General features: G+C 43.0%; 1 protein-coding gene across 3 annotated transcripts in view; it reads right to left on the reverse strand.

Moving 5' to 3' along the window:
* Positions 1-17,960, reverse strand: part of STARD9 (StAR related lipid transfer domain containing 9) — a 132,237-nt gene that overhangs the window by 69,008 nt on the left and 45,269 nt on the right. For all 3 annotated transcript variants that reach the window (XR_010990284.1, XM_068162231.1, XM_068162230.1), the window contains exons 4-7: positions 9,711-9,827; positions 6,809-6,841; positions 6,655-6,716; positions 5,256-5,368 (exon numbers count right to left, since the gene is read on the reverse strand). Coding sequence is in view for 2 of the 3 variants with exons in the window: in XM_068162231.1 (XP_068018332.1) it covers positions 5,256-5,368; positions 6,655-6,716; positions 6,809-6,841; positions 9,711-9,827 (325 nt within the window). In the remaining variant the exon portion in view is untranslated. The remainder of the gene's footprint in view (positions 1-5,255; positions 5,369-6,654; positions 6,717-6,808; positions 6,842-9,710; positions 9,828-17,960) is intronic.

Below are 17,960 nucleotides of genomic sequence, written 5' to 3' on the forward strand. Positions count from 1 at the left end.
GTTTTGTTTTGTGTTGTGTAGTTTTTTTAATTTAAGTTTGCTCTTAAGGAGTAAGAAGTCCACTGAAAAGCAATGAGACAGGTACCGCATTGCAGAGCCTGCTGTTGGAGCAGCGGTTGTGACTGACAAGGTCCCAGTGGAGGGCAGTGTGCTGCTGTGCTGCCAGCCTCTTGGAAAATGAAAATTCCAGGACACAAAATTAACCTCAACAGTCTTGTGTTTCACATAAATCCAGTTTAATATGTCTCGTTTGCATTTTATGGTGATGATTAGCTATCATTTGTACTGCAGTGACTCCTAAAAATCCCACCTGGGCATGAAGCAAGTCTTTGTCATTCGACACCTTGTGAAACACTCCTTTGTGAAATGTTTTATCTCACAGCTGGAATTCAGGGCTACTTCTTCCCTCTGCACTGATTTAGGTTAGGTCTCTTTCATTGCAGGCCACTGAAGCATGGATGAAAGCAGAGTGCAGAAAAAATGTGATTTATTTGGATCAAATAATTTATCTACTGCTAGAAACGTAAGGCAAGATGAATAGAAAATTCAGCAAGACTGAAAAAAGTACTTTCTGACGTTGTTACAGACTCTCCTTACATGACAGCACTTTGCTGAACTTTAAATGAAAGCCAAATCTAGGCCAAAGATGGGAATTATTTTAGTCCTTTAACAACTGATACACAAAGAAAAGAAAAAATGTTGGATCATCCTCCCTTTTAAGAAACCCTGGGCTGTAGCCCGTACGCACGCACACTCATGCACACACAAAGTGCAGGATGACTTTCAAACAAAAGCATTTCTTCTGCTCTCTAGTGTCTCTTTACAACACATTATTTCCAGAAGCCATCAGATTTTCCATTTGAGAAAGAGGCCCTTTATTTTTCCACCACCACTGGGATCGTCAAAGACCAGAATATGGAAACTATCATATATTCTTTTCCCAGATCCTTTTCAGGATATTGTTTAACTGAATAAAAATCCACTGATAAAAATGAAGGCATAGAAGAAATTCTTATCTACCTACATTTCCCTGAGTAACAGAATAATGAATCCAGCACAGAGTTCACAACATTTTGTTTTTCAGGAAGATAATTGCAAATATTGTTTGAAAAGAATTATCAGTGTTCTGTTAGCTGCTAGGAAAAAGAAAGGTCATTTTCAAATCCCACAGAAAGATCAGAAACACTTGCTCATCTAGAAATCCGCCTTGGAGTAAAAAAGGATCTTCCCCAGAAAGCCGTCTCAGTGTAACAAAATAGATTGCATCATTTCCTGATTTAAGAGAGGCTGATTCCTTAACAGTGCAACCATCTGTGAGGGAGAAGTTTGAAACAATTCCAGCCCAAAGCACTGAAACACTTTCAGCATTTTAAAGGCCACGATCTCACAGCCTTTAGGTGAAAAATGATGAGCTGGAAACTACTCAAAATACTTAGTGCTCAGAGATGGGATTTCCTGGCTAGACTTGCAAATGGAAAATGCATTGCACCCAGAACTTCTATGCATCCTTAAAGGGGTTAAGCTTTCTGATTACCTCTCTATTCTTCATCCAGTGCTAACTGTACTCTGGATATCATTGACACTAACCACACAACTGACACACTAATGGCACACTGGGAACCTCCTGATCAAGCTGATGGCTTACGAGAAGTGTGATGCAAATACAGATGCTATTCCTTAACACACTGGGAAATAATGGGACATTTCTGAGCTTTGCTGATGTTGACCATTTTTCTTTCTCCCATACAGCAAATTGCCTGGGAGAGAATTGCAGAATAAACTGCCCTCCTAATAACCTTGCTGATAAATCTGCTCTTGGCCATCTAGCTATTGGAAATGAGATTTTGCACTCTGACCCTGCACAGGGAGAGCCCACAGGTAAAACTGCCAAAGACTACTTCAGCATGTAGAAGGCTCTAATTACAGAGATCAGCCATTGCTGATTGCAGCAATACATTACTGTAGTTGAGAAGGGCATTTTGTTCCAGAATTCTGAAGCACTTCATTTTCTTTCATTTGATGCAATGAAAATCAAGCTGACACTTCTCCTCACCTGCATTCAAAAGACCTTTGTACTTTCTCACTCCTGCTTATTAATGATGTGAGCTAATGAGTGCAGTTCCAAAAGGGACAGTGTAATCAAACCCCTATTTATTATTCTTTCTGCTCAAAAGCCACCAACTCTCAAAGTAAAGCAAAATGTTACAGTTGGTACTTGTGTAACCTGCACATAAGCATGTTTATTGATATATGTTTTGTACACACAACTGAAAAACAGAACTATGTCATCTGTTGCCCTAAGCCACTGACTCATCAGCCTGAAATCACTTCTGTTCACATGCTCTCACAACAGCACCTAATCACACCCCATGATGTCTTCAGCAGGGAAATTACTTCATTTGCCATGCATGTGATTTGTCTTTTCTAAAAATGTGAATCACATTTATCATTAATTTTTTTCTTACAGGCATTAACACAATGATTTTTGGAGGTGGTCATAAGAGACAGAATCTTCTGAAATAAGGTGTTCATACTGGATTTACAAATGTGGATAAAGCCAGCATATAGGTCTTTTTGGTTAATGTTTTTCCATTCTCCTTTTCTCTATTTTACAAAATGTAATCCACTGGGAACTTTTATGGGCTATTTCAGCCTAAAAACATTCTGCTTAAAATTGTTAGTTGTGTCTAAATATAACATCCTTATTCAAAAATAATTGAGAAAGAAACAAACAAATGAACAACCAAACAAAAAACCCCCAACCCAACCCAACAAAGTAAATAAGCAAACAAAACAACAACAAACAAATTCTCTAATGAAACAAAAAACTCCAAACAGGACTGGAAAAGAAGTGACAGATTTGGCTTGGAAGCTTCCAGATGAAGACAAAATAGTGACAAAAAGCAAGCCAGCCCATTGGCAAAAGCTATAACTTCATTTTCTTTTAAAGCAAGGAAACTCCATTACATTCAGCCAAGGAATCACTGGAGATATAAGCCTGAGAAAAGAGATGGAGATTGCCAAGGAAGGAAGCAGTTTAAAGACCTTTTCTTGTGTGGTGAATGAGCAGCTGCTAAAAGAAAATAATTAGTATCTGTACTCCCACAACAATGAAGTTCTCCAATAACAAGCAGGTAGAAAAAGAATCTTGGAAAAACCTCAATAAAGGCCAAATGTCTATGAATCTGCTTTTCAATGAATGGTAAGTTTGCCATGCTAATGAGACCATGAATTAATCTATTTTCCTAGCCTCCTTATACAGCATGCTGATGTGCTGGGAAAGCACAGCAAAAATAACCAGAATGCCAGACAGTCCCTTGTGTACAGGACCATGCAAGCTCAATGATTCCCAAGTGCTTATTTTAAGCATTTTTGAAAGAATAAATTGGTAACAACTGTTGCTTGTTAGATGTACTATGACTGATAGTGCAGGTGTCCAGGGAATGAGAACTGGGAATCCCATGCTCCATTCAACCAAGTAACCCTATTGCCAAATCTTGACCTAATCTGTGAAGTGAGACATAAATATAAGTGATATATAATTCAGTGATAAAGACAAAAGAGAGGGAGACATGTGAGCCAGGGAGAACAAAAAGAATTCACAAAGAAGAGAGAGAAGACCAAACGAGTATTTAATCTGATGTGACAGAAACAATTAAACACTTTGCAACTGCTTGTCTGGACACCCAGCGGGTAGTAACACCTAGGAAGTGTGCACGTAGTGTGCAAATTGCACGTCACAGAGTCAGTGATACCAGAAGCAACTTTGGAATTCTACCCACTGGATACAAGGAATCACTGAAAAGCAAACATATGCATTTACTTTCTAAACAAAACCACTAATTTTTGAAACCTGCATCAGTCTGGGAATGTCTTTTACTTCTGATCTCCTCTGTAAAGCTGTTCTGCATAATTTTGCCCTGGTGCTCTGATTTTGAGAGACATGCCTTTTGTCACCTGTTGGTCAGATGAAGAGTAATGTAGCTGGCAAGCTTTACACCAGAAGCTCATGAATTTACAAAGCACCAATGGCCAAATTCCAAATTAAAGCTATATAAGACACTGAAGGGAAGGTACCAATCAAAAGTGGAAAATTAATTGGAAGTACAGAAACAATGAGAGAAAGATGACAAAATATTAAAACAAGACAACTGAAACACTAAAATACTTGTTTGCTTGGTTTTGTTGGTTTTCTTCATCTGTTCTGTGTCACTTGATAAGCTGTGGCTCACTTGAAAACACAAAGCCACCTGAGGGGCTGCTGTTGCAAATACACCTCTCCTATGAGGACAGACTGAAAGAGTTGAGACTGTTCAGTCTGCAGAAGAGAAGGCTCCGAGGTGACCTAATTGTGGCCTTCCAGTATCTAAAGGGGGCCTACAAGAAGGCTGTGGAGGGACTTCTCAGGGTATCAGGCAGTGATAGGACTAGGGGGAATGGAATGAAGCTGGAGGTGGGGAGATTCAGACTGGAGGTGAGGAGGAGGTTCTTCACCATGCGAGTGGTGAAGCCCTGGAATGGGTTGTCCAGGGAGGTGGTTGAGGCCCCATCCCTGGAGGTGTTTAAGAGCAGGCTGGATGAGGCTCTGGCCAGCCTGATCTAGTGTGGGGTGTCCCTGCCCACGGCAGGGGGGTTGGAACTGGATGATCCCTGTGGTCCCTTCCAACCCTGACTGATACTATGATATGAAGTAAAAAGTGCGAGATATTTTAAACCATATAACACACCTACATTACCCATCAGTGCTTTTTCAGATTAATGAAGGAACATGAAGATTATTGGGTTCTCACTTAAGTAATCCAGATTTTAATTGCTTGTCATGGCCTGGGCTGCAAAATCAAGCAGTTACCTATTTTTAAATTATAATTATTAGTTTATGTATATATTGCTGCCAAAGCCTGAAGTGGGCATGGAGGGATATTAGGCTGTTCTGGAGAATCTACTTGGAACTGATGCTGGTGGATTTCTGGGTTAAGATTTCTTTAAAACCAAAGAAAGCAAAACACCAGAGATCACACATGATCTATGCTTGGAAAGGCAAACAGAAAAGTGCAGGATGTCCAGCCAGTGGGGTAACAGAGGCAAAGCTTCCAGTGTATTACCAATGTTTGTATTAACAAGCAAAACACTTGAGGAAAGAAACTCTTGAAGAGTAGAAGTGACTCGGATCATGCCAAGAATATATGTAAAGATGCATACAGGCCTAATAAACATTTACTTGAAATTCTGATGCTACTTGTGAAGCTCACTCTCACCTTGCACATAGGGTCCTGTTTCAGGGTGTTCTCGGACTCGAAGCGTGTAAGGCTTCTTTTGGTCTGACTGCCTTAACAAATCTCGGACACGCTCATTATAGATTTCAAGAAAACTGAGGAGAAAAAAGTATGTTAAATGTACATAAATTAAAACAACTACAAAAAAAAAGAGAAAGCATGTATCTAGACAGTTCAGCTACAGAAAGGGACTAGGGGTACTAGTTGATAGTGGGCTGAACATGAGCCAGCAGTGTGCCCAGGTGACCAAGAAGGCCAATGGCATCCCAGCCTGTATCAGGAATAGTGTGGCTAGCAGGAGCAGGGAGATCATTTTGCCCCTGTACTCAGGACTGGTTAGGCCACACCTTGACTAGTGTGTCCAGTTCTGGGCCCCTCAGTTTAAGAAGGATGTTGAGTTGCTGGAACGTGTCCAGAGAAGGGCAACAAAGCTGGGGAGGGGTTTGGAGCATAAGCCCTATGAGGAAAGGTTGAGGGAGCTGGGGTTGCTTAGTCCAGAGAGGAGGAGGCTCAGGGGAGACCTTATTGCTCTCTACCTGAAGGGAGGTTGTAGTGAGGTGGGAGTTGGTCTCTTCTCCTGGGCGGTCAGTGACAGAACAAGAGGACACAGTCTCAAGTTGCATCAGGGGAGGTTTAGGTTGAATGTTAGGAAGAAGCTCTTCATAGAAAGAGTGATTGGCCATTGGAATGGGCTGCCCAGGGAGATGATGGAGTCACCATCATTGGAGATGTTTAGAAAGAGAATGGATGGGGTACTTGGTGCCATGGTTTAGTTGATTAGATGGTGTTGGATGAGAGGTTGGACTCAATCTTAAAGGTCATTTCCAACCTGGTTAATTCCATTCTACATGAATCTTTCATAGATTTTTCATTACAGAATTAAGTACTTTATTTTCATAATCTCTGCCACTGCTACTTCCCCTGCAGTGCATGTAGAAAGAACTCATAGAAGGAAACTTCCAAGAAGCAGAAGGCATTCAGCATTTTATTTAAGAAGTCCTAAAATAAGCTTTTTTTAATAGTAGTGATTTCAAATCTCTAGATTTCTAAACATAATGCTCCATTGGACAAATGGGAATAAGGAAGAAGTTTAGAACATAGGGTTATGGCTCAAATGTAAGAGTTACACAAACAGGAAATACTTATGCATCCTATGTCAGCTGTCCATACAAAAGTGAACAGACAGCATCCGCAGAACTATACTAAGATGCAACATTAAACCCAGCACTTTCTAATCCTTCCTCTGTGTTCTTCCCCTTGTCCCAAAATGATTATCATCTGGGAAAACACCAACAACATCAACAAGTCTTTACTTTGCTTGATCACAGGAGTATGCTGTTGAAGGCATTCATACCACTGCCAGAGACAGTGACACACTTACCTGACCTTTACTCTGCATGATGCTGGCTGGTCTGAGTAATCATCCTTCCTTGAAAAGAGACCCTGCACAAGCCAGAAGTTCATGCAAATTTTAAATCCAGCAAGAAAAAGTCTAACTGCTTAAACAAATGCAAGTGAAATAAAAAAATAAGTACCTCACATATACGAGGTGTCAACCCAATGGAGGCCTTCAAATAACAGACAAGAAAAAAAGTTAGACAATCTAATCACTCTTTTTCTTTTCTTTTTTTCTCCCCCTCCCCTGCTTTTTTAAATAAAAGCAGGTCATAAGAAAAGGACAGAATCACAGTAGGCATTCAAATAATGACTGCATGGTAGATTACAACACAAACCACGCTGGAGTGTAGTCCGGAACAGCACGGCAATGCTCTGCTACTCCAGCTAAAATATCTTGCATGGGAAACACTGCAGGAACTTATGTGCTGTGTAACATCAGCTGGTTTAGCTTCACTGCAAATGCTCCTTACAGAAAAAGTCATTTTAGAGCACCTTATACAGCATCAATGTCAAGTTTCGAGGCTTGGGTTAAATTCAAGATCTTTCCAGAGCTTTTTGATGTAAGCATCCTGGACATGCCTACATCAGAGGTGTTGCAGTCTAAAAGAAACCACATCAACGCTGGAACTAGCTTGATGGATCAGGATTTTTTTCTTGGTTTTCCTTATATTACTTGTATTTCTTTATGCTATGGCATCAGAAAACAGACTTGGAAAAGCTTTATGTTCTAGATTTATAAATCTGGTCTTTCATGTGGGAATGGGCTGCTGCTAACACCCTACAACACACTGAAGTAACAGTGTGGTTAGGTGTGATGAACTCTTCTTGGAGATGATTGTTCATACTTTACGACCAACACACTGTAAGTTAAATTCTAAGGCTTGTGTGGAATCTGCCTGCTGAGCAGCATGGAAACCTTTTAAAAGGTACAAATGGAATGATGTTGGGCGAAGAAAGCACAGGTTCATCAAGCGAACCACCACGGACGAAAGTTCAGTTTATATCAAAAGCTTGTTTCTTCCTAGTTGTGAACACTGTTGCACAGTGAATGCATGTTACTGAAAATCAGATCAAAGCAGGATTCCACTGGAGAGAGACAAAACTTTATAAGGCAGAAGTCTCTTAGAGACACTACACCTGGAATTTTCCTTTGGAAATGATGGTAATTTCAAGAGGTGCCCATTCTGAATTGCTAAGGTATTTTCAAAATAAAGTAATACAAATATCCTAGCTTGTCAACCATTAACCCCAATTTCAACAATTCTTCAGGTTTTCATGCAGTTAAAATGGATTTTGCATGAAATAAATGGAAAATCACCTCATAATGTAACAAAGTTCTATTGCTGATGTCAGTGGGTAAACCAAAATTTTAAAAATTCAGACTCCTGTCAAAAGCACAAACCATACCATAGTATCATAGTGTCAGTCAGGGTTGGAAGGGACCACACGGATCATCTAGTTCCAACCCCCCTGCCATGGGCAGGGACACCCCACACTAGATCCGGCTGGACAGAGCCTCATCCAGCCTGGGCTTAAACACCTTCAGGGATGGGGCCTCGACCACCTCCCTGGACAACACATTCCAGGGCTTCACCACTCTCATGGGGAAGAACCTCCTCCTCACATCTAGCCTGAATCTCCCCACCTCCAGCTTCATTCCATTCCCCCTAGACCTAGCACTACCTGAGATCCTGAGAAGTCCTTCCCCAGCCTTCCTGTAGGCCCCCTTCAGATACTGGAAGGCCACAATTAGGTCACCTCGGAGCCTTCTCTTCTGCAGACTGAGCAGCCCCAACTCCTTCAGTCTGTCCTCACAGGAGAGGTGCTCCAGCCCTCTGATCATCCTTGTGGCCCTTCTCTGGACACGTTCCAGCACCTCCACATCCCTCTTGTAATAGGGGCCCCAGAACTGGACACAGTACTCCAGGTGGGGTCTCACCAGGGCTGAGTAGAGAGGGAGGATCACCTCCCTCGACCTGCTAGCCACACCAGAACCTTCTTTGTGTGTGTCTTCAGGGTTTGAGCAATTTTTACCCTTCTTTCACCTCCAAAACTGAATCCCAAGGTGGTAGGAAATAGTGGCTGGCTTACGTAAACTATTAAATGAAACTTTTCTTTTTCAGGGGAATGCTTCACCAACAGTCAAGAATATTTATGGATAAAGATCAAATTGCCTTGTGTTGCAGCAAAATGCAGGAAATCCTCAAATGACCCCATCGATTTGAGTACCAAGATTAAAATGCATTTGAAGTGGTTCACTGTTAAACAAGCACCTTAAAACGTAACAGCTTCTGCAAACAATATTCAAAATCAGTTCAAAACTGGGAGCAAATATTAGTTTCCACAGGCCAAAGGACAACTTCTGCACCATATAAGTCCTAAGCAGATAATGAGGCTTGATACAAAAGTATTCCTGTGAACTGTATCCAGCTTTATTTGTGAAAGCAATTCAATTGCAGCATAGCTCTGACTGCCAGAAATTTGCATGAGAATTATTACTTTGTATTACTTTGAGCAGCAACTTTCTAAACCCCAGAATTATCATATTATCAGTCAGGGTTGGAAGGGATCACAAGGATCATCTAGTGCCAACCCCCCTGCCATGGGCAGGGACACCCCACACTAGATCAGGCTGGACAGGGCCTCATCCAGCCTGGTCTTAAACACCTCCAGGGATGGGGCCTCAACCACCTCCCTGGACAACCCATTCCAGGGCTTCACCACTCTCATGGTGAAGAACCAGGGGTATAGATTTCCCCCCCCCCCTTTTTTTTCCCCCCTTTAACACAATAATAAATTTAATAGATAGTAAGATGAAGATTATCTAAAATAAATATAGAAACTGCACCATACTTTCTGGTATTTTCAGCTGATGGTACATTATTTCCCTAAATGTAAATGCTTCACTCTCATTTTATGTATAAAAACATCAAAGAAAGCACATAAAAGCATTCTGCTCAACAAGCACCATGATCCCAGTTTAAAAACAAAGCGATGTTTCTGCTGGGCCCTCAGCATACAATGAACATTGTAACTCACAGGGGTTCCCATCATTGTGTATGTTTTTCCTGAACCTGTCTGTCCATATGCAAAGAGGCAGATGTTGTATCCTCTAAATGCACCTGACAACACGGAAGTGCCAAGGTCCTGGAAAACCTGAAAAGACCAAACAAAACAGTCCATGAACAATATGCCTCCTGATAAACACACTGCATTAATTGTGGATCTTGTAGTTTTAGTAACTCCATGGAATCAAAGATCTTCACAGCATTTCTCTTTCTGGTTTATCAGACTCAATATCACATTAAGTGTCCGGCACTCGCTGGTTAGATCTTCCCTGAAATGCCAACGTGCCTAACAGTGCTCATACCCAGCAGTTGTGTTTAATTATGCTTCCCTACCTTCTGTTACTTATTTTATACTTAGATTGTCTGAATTCTTGAGGATCTCCCTGCCCCCAAGGTTCTATAGTCCTCAGCATGAATCTGATTGAAAAGGCTCTTTGACACAATGACAATAACAAGAGTATTAGGTACCAGAATTACAGGTGAAAACCAAAGCAAAGTCTAACCCACAGCCTGCAAGCAGACTTCACACACACAATACCAGTCTGACCCGTGTGGTCAACAAGCAACATCACCAAAGGTGAAATACTTCATTTTCTGTTCATGCCACATGCACAATGATGTGCCACCTTTTGCTCATCATAAAATAGAGCCAGAAACTTTTACCATCAAGTCAGTGTCAGCCTCTAGACACTTGGGAAACTTGCACTAGTTCCCCTATGACTGCAAAGGCTGGACCATTGCAGCCGGACAATCCAGACAGTGAGATCAGAACAGTAATTTCTTCCTCTCTCCATGCTGATTTTTTTGACGTACAGCTACCCACATTGTGACCATGACATCAAAGCCCTGCCATAGTCCAGCCAAAAGGACACCTTGCAAGGTTTACTAGGTGGTGCACAGTGGATCAAAATGTTCTAGCAGGCAGGCTGCCAGCACCTAAGCACAGCTTTGGCATTTTGAAAGAGATATTACAAGCACTAATGGCTTGGCCATCCATATAGGTAATTAGCTAGCATATACAGAGAGATGTCTATGATTTCAGAGTTTCACTGCTGTGTAATCTCATCCACCGCCAGGTCATTTGCTTCTTCAATGCACAGCTAAATGTACTAAATATGATATAAAAATCAATAGTGAAACAGTTTTCATAAATATCACCACTTCACCTAAACTGCCCAGAAAGAGATTAAAAATCACCTCCTGTGACTTTTATTTCCAGATCGTATTTCAACTCAGTTTGAGACAAGATGCCGATTCCTAGCTTAAGAATCAGTAACATTCCCATTAGTCAGCACATCTACCTTGCAATCCCACACCAAGGACAATATGCCAATTGAAAGGTCAATCTTTATAGGCAGGAGAGAAAAAAAAAAGAGAAAGAAAAAGAAAAGGTGATACTATCAGCAAATCAATCAGTGGTGCATAGTTGATAAAAAAGTGAGCAAATAAGAGATATATTAGTATGATGGTTAAAACTTCTGCTGAAGAGGCCAAGGTACCACTTTCACCTAAGAAACGTTGCCTGAATTAAAGGAGAACAAATTATTATGACATTACTTTTACAAATATCAGTATAGAGAGAGACATGGAAACACACTATTTGCCAGCACAAAGGTTTAGCATCTGTATAAAGACATCAGAAGTGCACACAAAGATGGAGAAGGACTTCAAGAAATGACTGATAGAGAAGAAATGATCTGGATGAGGGGATTGAGACAGTCATCAGCAAATTTGCAGATGACACCAAGTTGGGAGTAGACGTTGGTCAGTTAGAGGATGGAAGCGCTCTACAGAGGGACCTGGACAGACTGGACAGACGAGCAGAGTTCAATATGATGGCATTCAACAAATCCAAGTGCCAGGAGCTGCACTTTGGCCACAGCAACCCCATGAAGAGCTACAGGCTGGGGTCAGAGTGGCTGGAGAGCTACCAAACAGAGAAGGACCTGGGGGTGCTGATTGACAGCTGCCTAAACATGAGCCAGGAGGGTGCCCAGGTGGCCAAGAAGTCCAAGGCCATCCTGGCCTGCATTAGGAATAGTGTGGCCAGCAGGAGCAGGGAAGTCATTCTGTCCCTGTACTCAGCACTGGTTAGGCCACACCTTGAGTACTGTGTCCACTTCCGGGCCCCTCAGTTTAGGAAGGACATCGAGACACTTGAACGTGTCCAGAGAAGGGCAACAAGGCTGGGGAGAGGCCTTGAGCACAAGCCCTATGAGGAGCAGCTGAGGGAGCTGGGATTGTTTAGCCTGGAGATGAGGCAGCTCAGGGGAGATCTCATTGCTCTCTACAACTACCTGAAAGGTGGTTGTAGCCAGGAAGGGGTTGGTCTCTTCTCTCTAGCAACCAGCACCAGAACAAGGAGGGACAGTCTCAAGCTGCACCAGGGGAAGTTTAGGCTCAAGGTGAGGAGAAAGTTCCTTACTGAGAGAGTTGTTTGTCATTGAAATGTGCTGCCCAGGGAGGTGGTGGAGTCACCGTCCCTGGAGGTGTTCAAGAAGGGACTGGACATGGCACTTGGTGCCATGGTCTAGTCATGAGGTCTGTGGTGACAGGTTGGACTCGATGATCTTTCAGGTCTCTTCCAACCTTGGCGATACTGTGATACTGTGTGAAATCTACTGAGAAGCACTTGGAAATGTAATTTTAAGGTGTCACTGTGGAAGGAAAGCACATGGGTTAAAAAGAGTTGAGAAATTTACCCCTAGGAATTTTTCATAGCTTCAGTGTTAGCATCAAAGAGAGCTTAAAAAGGTTCTAGGTAAAAAAAACAAAGTGAAGGACAACTAGGAAAGCTACATATTCAAAGCACCAGGAAAAAGAAAGATGAAAAACCAGCAACAATTACAAAGTGATTTCTGAACCTCGTAGACAAGAAGGAGAAGGTGCGTTTGATATGGTAAGGGAAAAAAGCAAGTCTCTTCCTTCCGGTGGCAGAAAGGGGTTACATCTCTCAGAGCCATTACTGAAGTGGTGCTTCAGTTCCCCACTTCAAGATACAAACATTTCCCAATTCTACAACCAGAACTCAAGAATACTGTTCCTTATAAATTGTGTACATACTGGAAATTATGAAACAAAATCATAGGCAGCACTTTGATCCTGAGTCTTGCTTTTCAAGTTGTGGGAAAATGTAACTGCAGGGATTAGGCTGCTGGTTGGGTTTTCTTGGAGCTTCCTCATAGCAGGGCTTCAACATCTGGTTTTGCTTACATTCCCTTCATGTATGGGAGCTCCATAACCATGGAATAAATGTATCAAATTGTGCAATTAGTCCTGTTGCTTTTATTTCACTCTACCAGAGGGATTCAGTGGGACTGACTGTAAAGGGTTTTCTTCCTTGCAGAACATCTGCAGAAACCAGCCCTGTATGTCTTTCAGGGTTCACTTTTGTGACATGTTGCAATTGCTTCCATTGCTCCTGATTGCTTTTGTTTCAGTAACCTAATTACATTTGGCCACATGTAGAGAGTATGATTCTGAAGTTTCTCTTTCAGTAATACTGGCAAAATGATCATAACTTAGTTCTTGAGCCACCTCACTTGTTTGCCTAAGGCTTTCCTCTTCAGATTGTGCTCCCACATGAATTCTCCAGTGAACACCAAACTTTCCCACAGTAGATGACCATTAGGGTCTCTTGCCTAATCTGTGGACACATAAGACTTGTAGGATGTCCCTGCCGCTCCTCCAAATTTGGTTCAACCCAGCCAGTTTGTTCAATAATTATTGGAAAATACAGCCTAAAACCAGACCACCACCGGAGCACTCCTGCTCTGGACATGCTCCACCTCGTGATGTGAGAAGAACTTTCACCCAGATTCCAAACTGGACCAGGAAACCTCTAAGACAGGACAATTCAAATCAAAGCAGGAGAAATTGAAAGTTCCTCCTGTGTCAGTGGCTCAATGACTGTCAGTAGCTGCAAATGAAAACACAGGAAGAAGGAAAGAACCTGATCTAAATTAAAAATGTTGAGAACCAGATGTGAAGACTGACAGAGAACTGAGCAAAAATAACAATCAGTGAGAACCAGTAATACAGAATGGAAGGAATCAAAAGAGAATGGGACCAATAAGTGGCTCTGAATGAGGAGAAGAGTGAAGGAGTCAAACTGGATGGTTAAGAGAGGCAAGGTAAGAACACTATCTGTTGGGAGCAACAAAACAGTGGGAAAGATTGGGCTTGAAAGTCAAAGTGCAGGAAATTCTTGGGTTAATACAGGGGACAAAAATCAGGGAATCAAAGTGTAAAAGGCAGACATTTGCAGATTTGGAGTTAAGCAGTATAAAGAAGAGGACTGATAGACAACAGGACATAATAGGAGCAAGGTGAGGCTGTGCCCACTTTCCTTCAGAGCTCCATGTTGAATAAATTCAGGACTTATTGTACAAAGAAGTGGTAAAACCACCTTGTGTACTCCACAGCAATTGAGAAACCTGTGCTCCACATGGTAGAAGGGATAAATGCAGGCGGAAGCATCTTGATTCTATGACTGTTTCCTCATGAAAAGCTGTTTTCCCTTCTCAAAGTTCCTAACAGATCTTGGACATAGATTAGTTAGATCTCGGGCTGGATTAGTTGATCCAGGAATAATAAAATCTTCACAAGGTGGCAAGCTTTCAGAACAGCAATGCTAGAAATGTCAACTGGACATTGAAGTTGGAATATTGGAAAAATTGCATTCTATTTCTTGCCTTGCTGTTGAAACTTTCACATGACATTGTGCAATTCACTTCAGGTTTCAATGGTTTGATTTTCCTACAGATAAAGTAGAAATAATGCTATCCATTAGTAGAAAACTGTGGGATGTTTTCACTAGTGTTCATAAAACCCCTTGTGATGTTTAGAATAGAATAGAATTAACCAGGTTGGAAGAGACCTTTGAGATCATCAAGTTCAACCTATCACCCAACACTATCTAATCAACCAAACCATGGCACCAAGCACCCCATCCAGTCTCTTCCTGAACACCTCCAGTGATAGTGACTCCACCGCCTCCCCAGGCAGCCCATTCCAATGGCCAATCACTCTCTCTATGAAGAACAACTTCCTAACACCCAGCCTAAACCTCCCCTGGCACAGCCTGAGACTGTGTCCTCTTGTTCTGGTTGCCTGGGAGAAGAGACCAACCTCTGCCTGTCTACAACCTCCCTTAAGGTAGTTGTAGAGAGCAAGAAGGTCACCCCTGAGTCTCCTTCTCTCCAGGCTAATCAACCCCAGCTCCCTCAGCCTCTCCTCATAGGGCTTGTGTTCCAAACCCCTCACCAACTTCGTTGCCCTTCTCTGGACACGTTCCCACAAGTCAACATCCTTCCTAAATTGAGGGGCCCAGAACTGGACACAGTACTCGAGGTGCGGCCTAACCAGTGCAGGGTACAGGGGCACAATGACTTCCCTGCTCCTGCTGGCCACACTGTTCCTGATGCAGGCCAGGATGCCATTGGCCCTCTTGACTGCCTGGGCACACTGCAGGCTCATATTCAGCCTACCATCGACCAGTAGCCCCAGGTTCCTCTCTACCTGGCCGCTCTCCAGCCACTCTGACCCCAGCCTGTAGCACTGCATGGGGTTGTTGTGGCCAATGTGCAGAACCCAGCACTTGGATGTGTTCAATCTCATGCCGTTGGACTCTGCCCATCTGTCCAGCCTGTCGAGGTCCCTCTGCAGAGCCTCTCTACCCTCCAGCAGATCAACTCCTGCCCCAGCTTGGTGTCATCTGCAAATTTACTGATGATGGACTCAATGCCCTCATCCAGATCATCAATAAAGATGTTAAAGAGCACAGGGCCCAGCACTGATCCTTGGGGCACACCACTAGTGACTGGCTGCCAGCTGGATGTGGCACCATTCACCACCACTCTCTGGGCTCAGCCGTCCAGTCAGTTCCTAACCCAATGCAGTGTGCTCCCGTCCAAGCCTTCGGCTGAGAGCTTGGCCAGGAGTTTGCTATGGGGGACGGTGTCAAAGGCCTTGCTGAGGTCCAGGTAGACTACATCCACAGGCCTCCCCACATCCACCAGGCAGGTCACCTGATCATAGAAGGAGATCAGGTTGGTCAGGCAGGACCTGCCCTTCCTAAATCCATGCTGGCTGGGCCTGATGCCTTGGCCATCCTGTAAGTGCTGTGTGATTGCATTCAGGATACGTTTCAAATCAATCCTTTTTATATTAAGCCTCAAGAGAAGGGATATTATACAAACAAAATTGGATACCTCTGAACATAGTGCCAAAAACCTATGATGACAATGAATGTGAATAACAGAAAAGAAATATTTACTGTACTCCTATTCAAAGCTGATTTGTACTGCTTTGTGTTTGTCTTTTCCAGTAGATTACTCTCTTTTTTTTGGTGAGAATAAATTACAATTCTTTTAATTTAATGTAGTCTCAATTTAATAATAATAAAAAAACAACTCTTTGTTTTAGTGTGCTGCAGAAAAAAATAAAATATGGAGAATTGAAGCCCAGCCATGAATGTATGGCTTGATTGAAAATAAAATAAATAAGGTAATTGAAGTCAAAGCTTTTTTTGTGCTAATGAGAGGCATTAGTCCAAATACCCATCAGCATCAACAGCTGCAGATACACAAAGTACAACAATAACTCATTCTGGACATATGCACTAACATATTTCATGATATAATGGATTGAATCATGGGGTTTGTTCATCATGAGAGGAAAAAAATTACTCTGGGTTTCTCCCAAAACTCACTTTTGAAATGAAACTCTAGGAAGATGAGGTTTTTCAAAGAACATGAGTTGGATATGGCTTCCTGCAGAGAGCATGCATGGTGAGTGGCCTTCTATGACAAGGTCACAACATTAATAGATGAAGGCTGAGCAACTGACATCAATTACCTGGATCTGAGAAAAGCCTTTGACTCTGTCCCACATGACATCCTGGTGTCCAGGCTGGTGCAGTATGGGTTTGATGGATGGACCATTCAGTGGATAAAGAACTGGCTTGAGGACTGCACCCAAAGGGTGTCTGTCAATGAGACTATGCCCAAGTGGAGGCCAGTGACAAGTGGAGTCCTTCAGGGATCAGTACTGGGAGCAGTCTTGTTTAACATCTTTGTCGATGCCATGGACAGGGGCATTGAGGCACCCTCAGCAAGTTTGCTGATGACACCAAGCTGTGTGGTGCAGCAGACACGCTGGAGGGAGGGAAGGCCATCCAGAGGGACATTACCAGGCTGGAGAGGTGGGCCCATGATAACCTCATGAGGTTCAATAAGGCCAAGTGCAAGGTCCTGCATCTGGGTCAGGGCAATCCCAAGCACCGATACAGGCTGGGCAGCAAATGGCTTGAGAGCAGCCATGAAGAAAAGGACCTGGGGGTGCTGGGGGATGAGAAGCTCAACATGAACCACCAGTGTGCACTTGCAGCCCAGAAAGCCAATCACATCCTGGGCTGCATCAAGAAAAGTATAGCCAGCAGGTTGAGGGAGGTGATTCTCCCCCTTTACTCCACTCTGATGAGACCACACCTGGAGTACTGCATCCAGTTCTGGAACCCCTGTTACAAGAAGGATCTGAAGGTGCTGGAATGTGTCCAGAGAAGGGCCATGAGGATGATCAGGGGGCTGGAGCACCTCTCCTATGAGGATAGGCTGAGGGATTTGGGGCTATTTAGTCTGGAGAACAGAGGGCTCCAAGGAGACCTTTTTGTGGCCTTCCAGTATCTAAAGGGGGCCTACAAGAAAGCTGGGGAGGGACTTTTTAGGGTGTCAGGGAGTGATAGGACTAGGGGAAATGTGAAAAAAAACAAAAACAGAAATGGGTAGATTCAGATTGGGTGTTAGGAAGAAGTTCTTCACCATGAGGGTGGTGAGACACTGGAACAGGTTGCACAGGAAGGTGGTAGAAGCCCCACCCCTGGAGTTTTTTTAAGGCCAGGCTGGATGTGGCTCTGGGCAACCTGATCTAGTGTGAGGAGTCCCTGACCATGGCAGGGGGGCTGGAACTCAATGATCCTTGAGTTCCCTTCCAACCCTAACAATTCTGTGATTCTATGCCATTTGGCCAAGACAACCATGTCTTCCCTGCATGGCTGCTCTACGTGATTGGCACTGCTCAGTTTGTTCCACGCTACTTTCAACAAAACCTTAACTGGCTTTGCTGTGCCTTGCTCCTGCGCTTGCCTAGCGACATCTGGCCCATATCCCACGATGATCTGTGAAACGTTCTACAATTTATTACTTGTCAACTATCCTAATAG

Source organism: Melanerpes formicivorus, unplaced genomic scaffold, assembly GCF_026170545.1.
Source record: "Melanerpes formicivorus ecotype bairdi unplaced genomic scaffold, bMelFor1.0.p_v2 SCAF_62, whole genome shotgun sequence".
Classification (NCBI taxonomy): domain Eukaryota; kingdom Metazoa; phylum Chordata; class Aves; order Piciformes; family Picidae; genus Melanerpes; species Melanerpes formicivorus.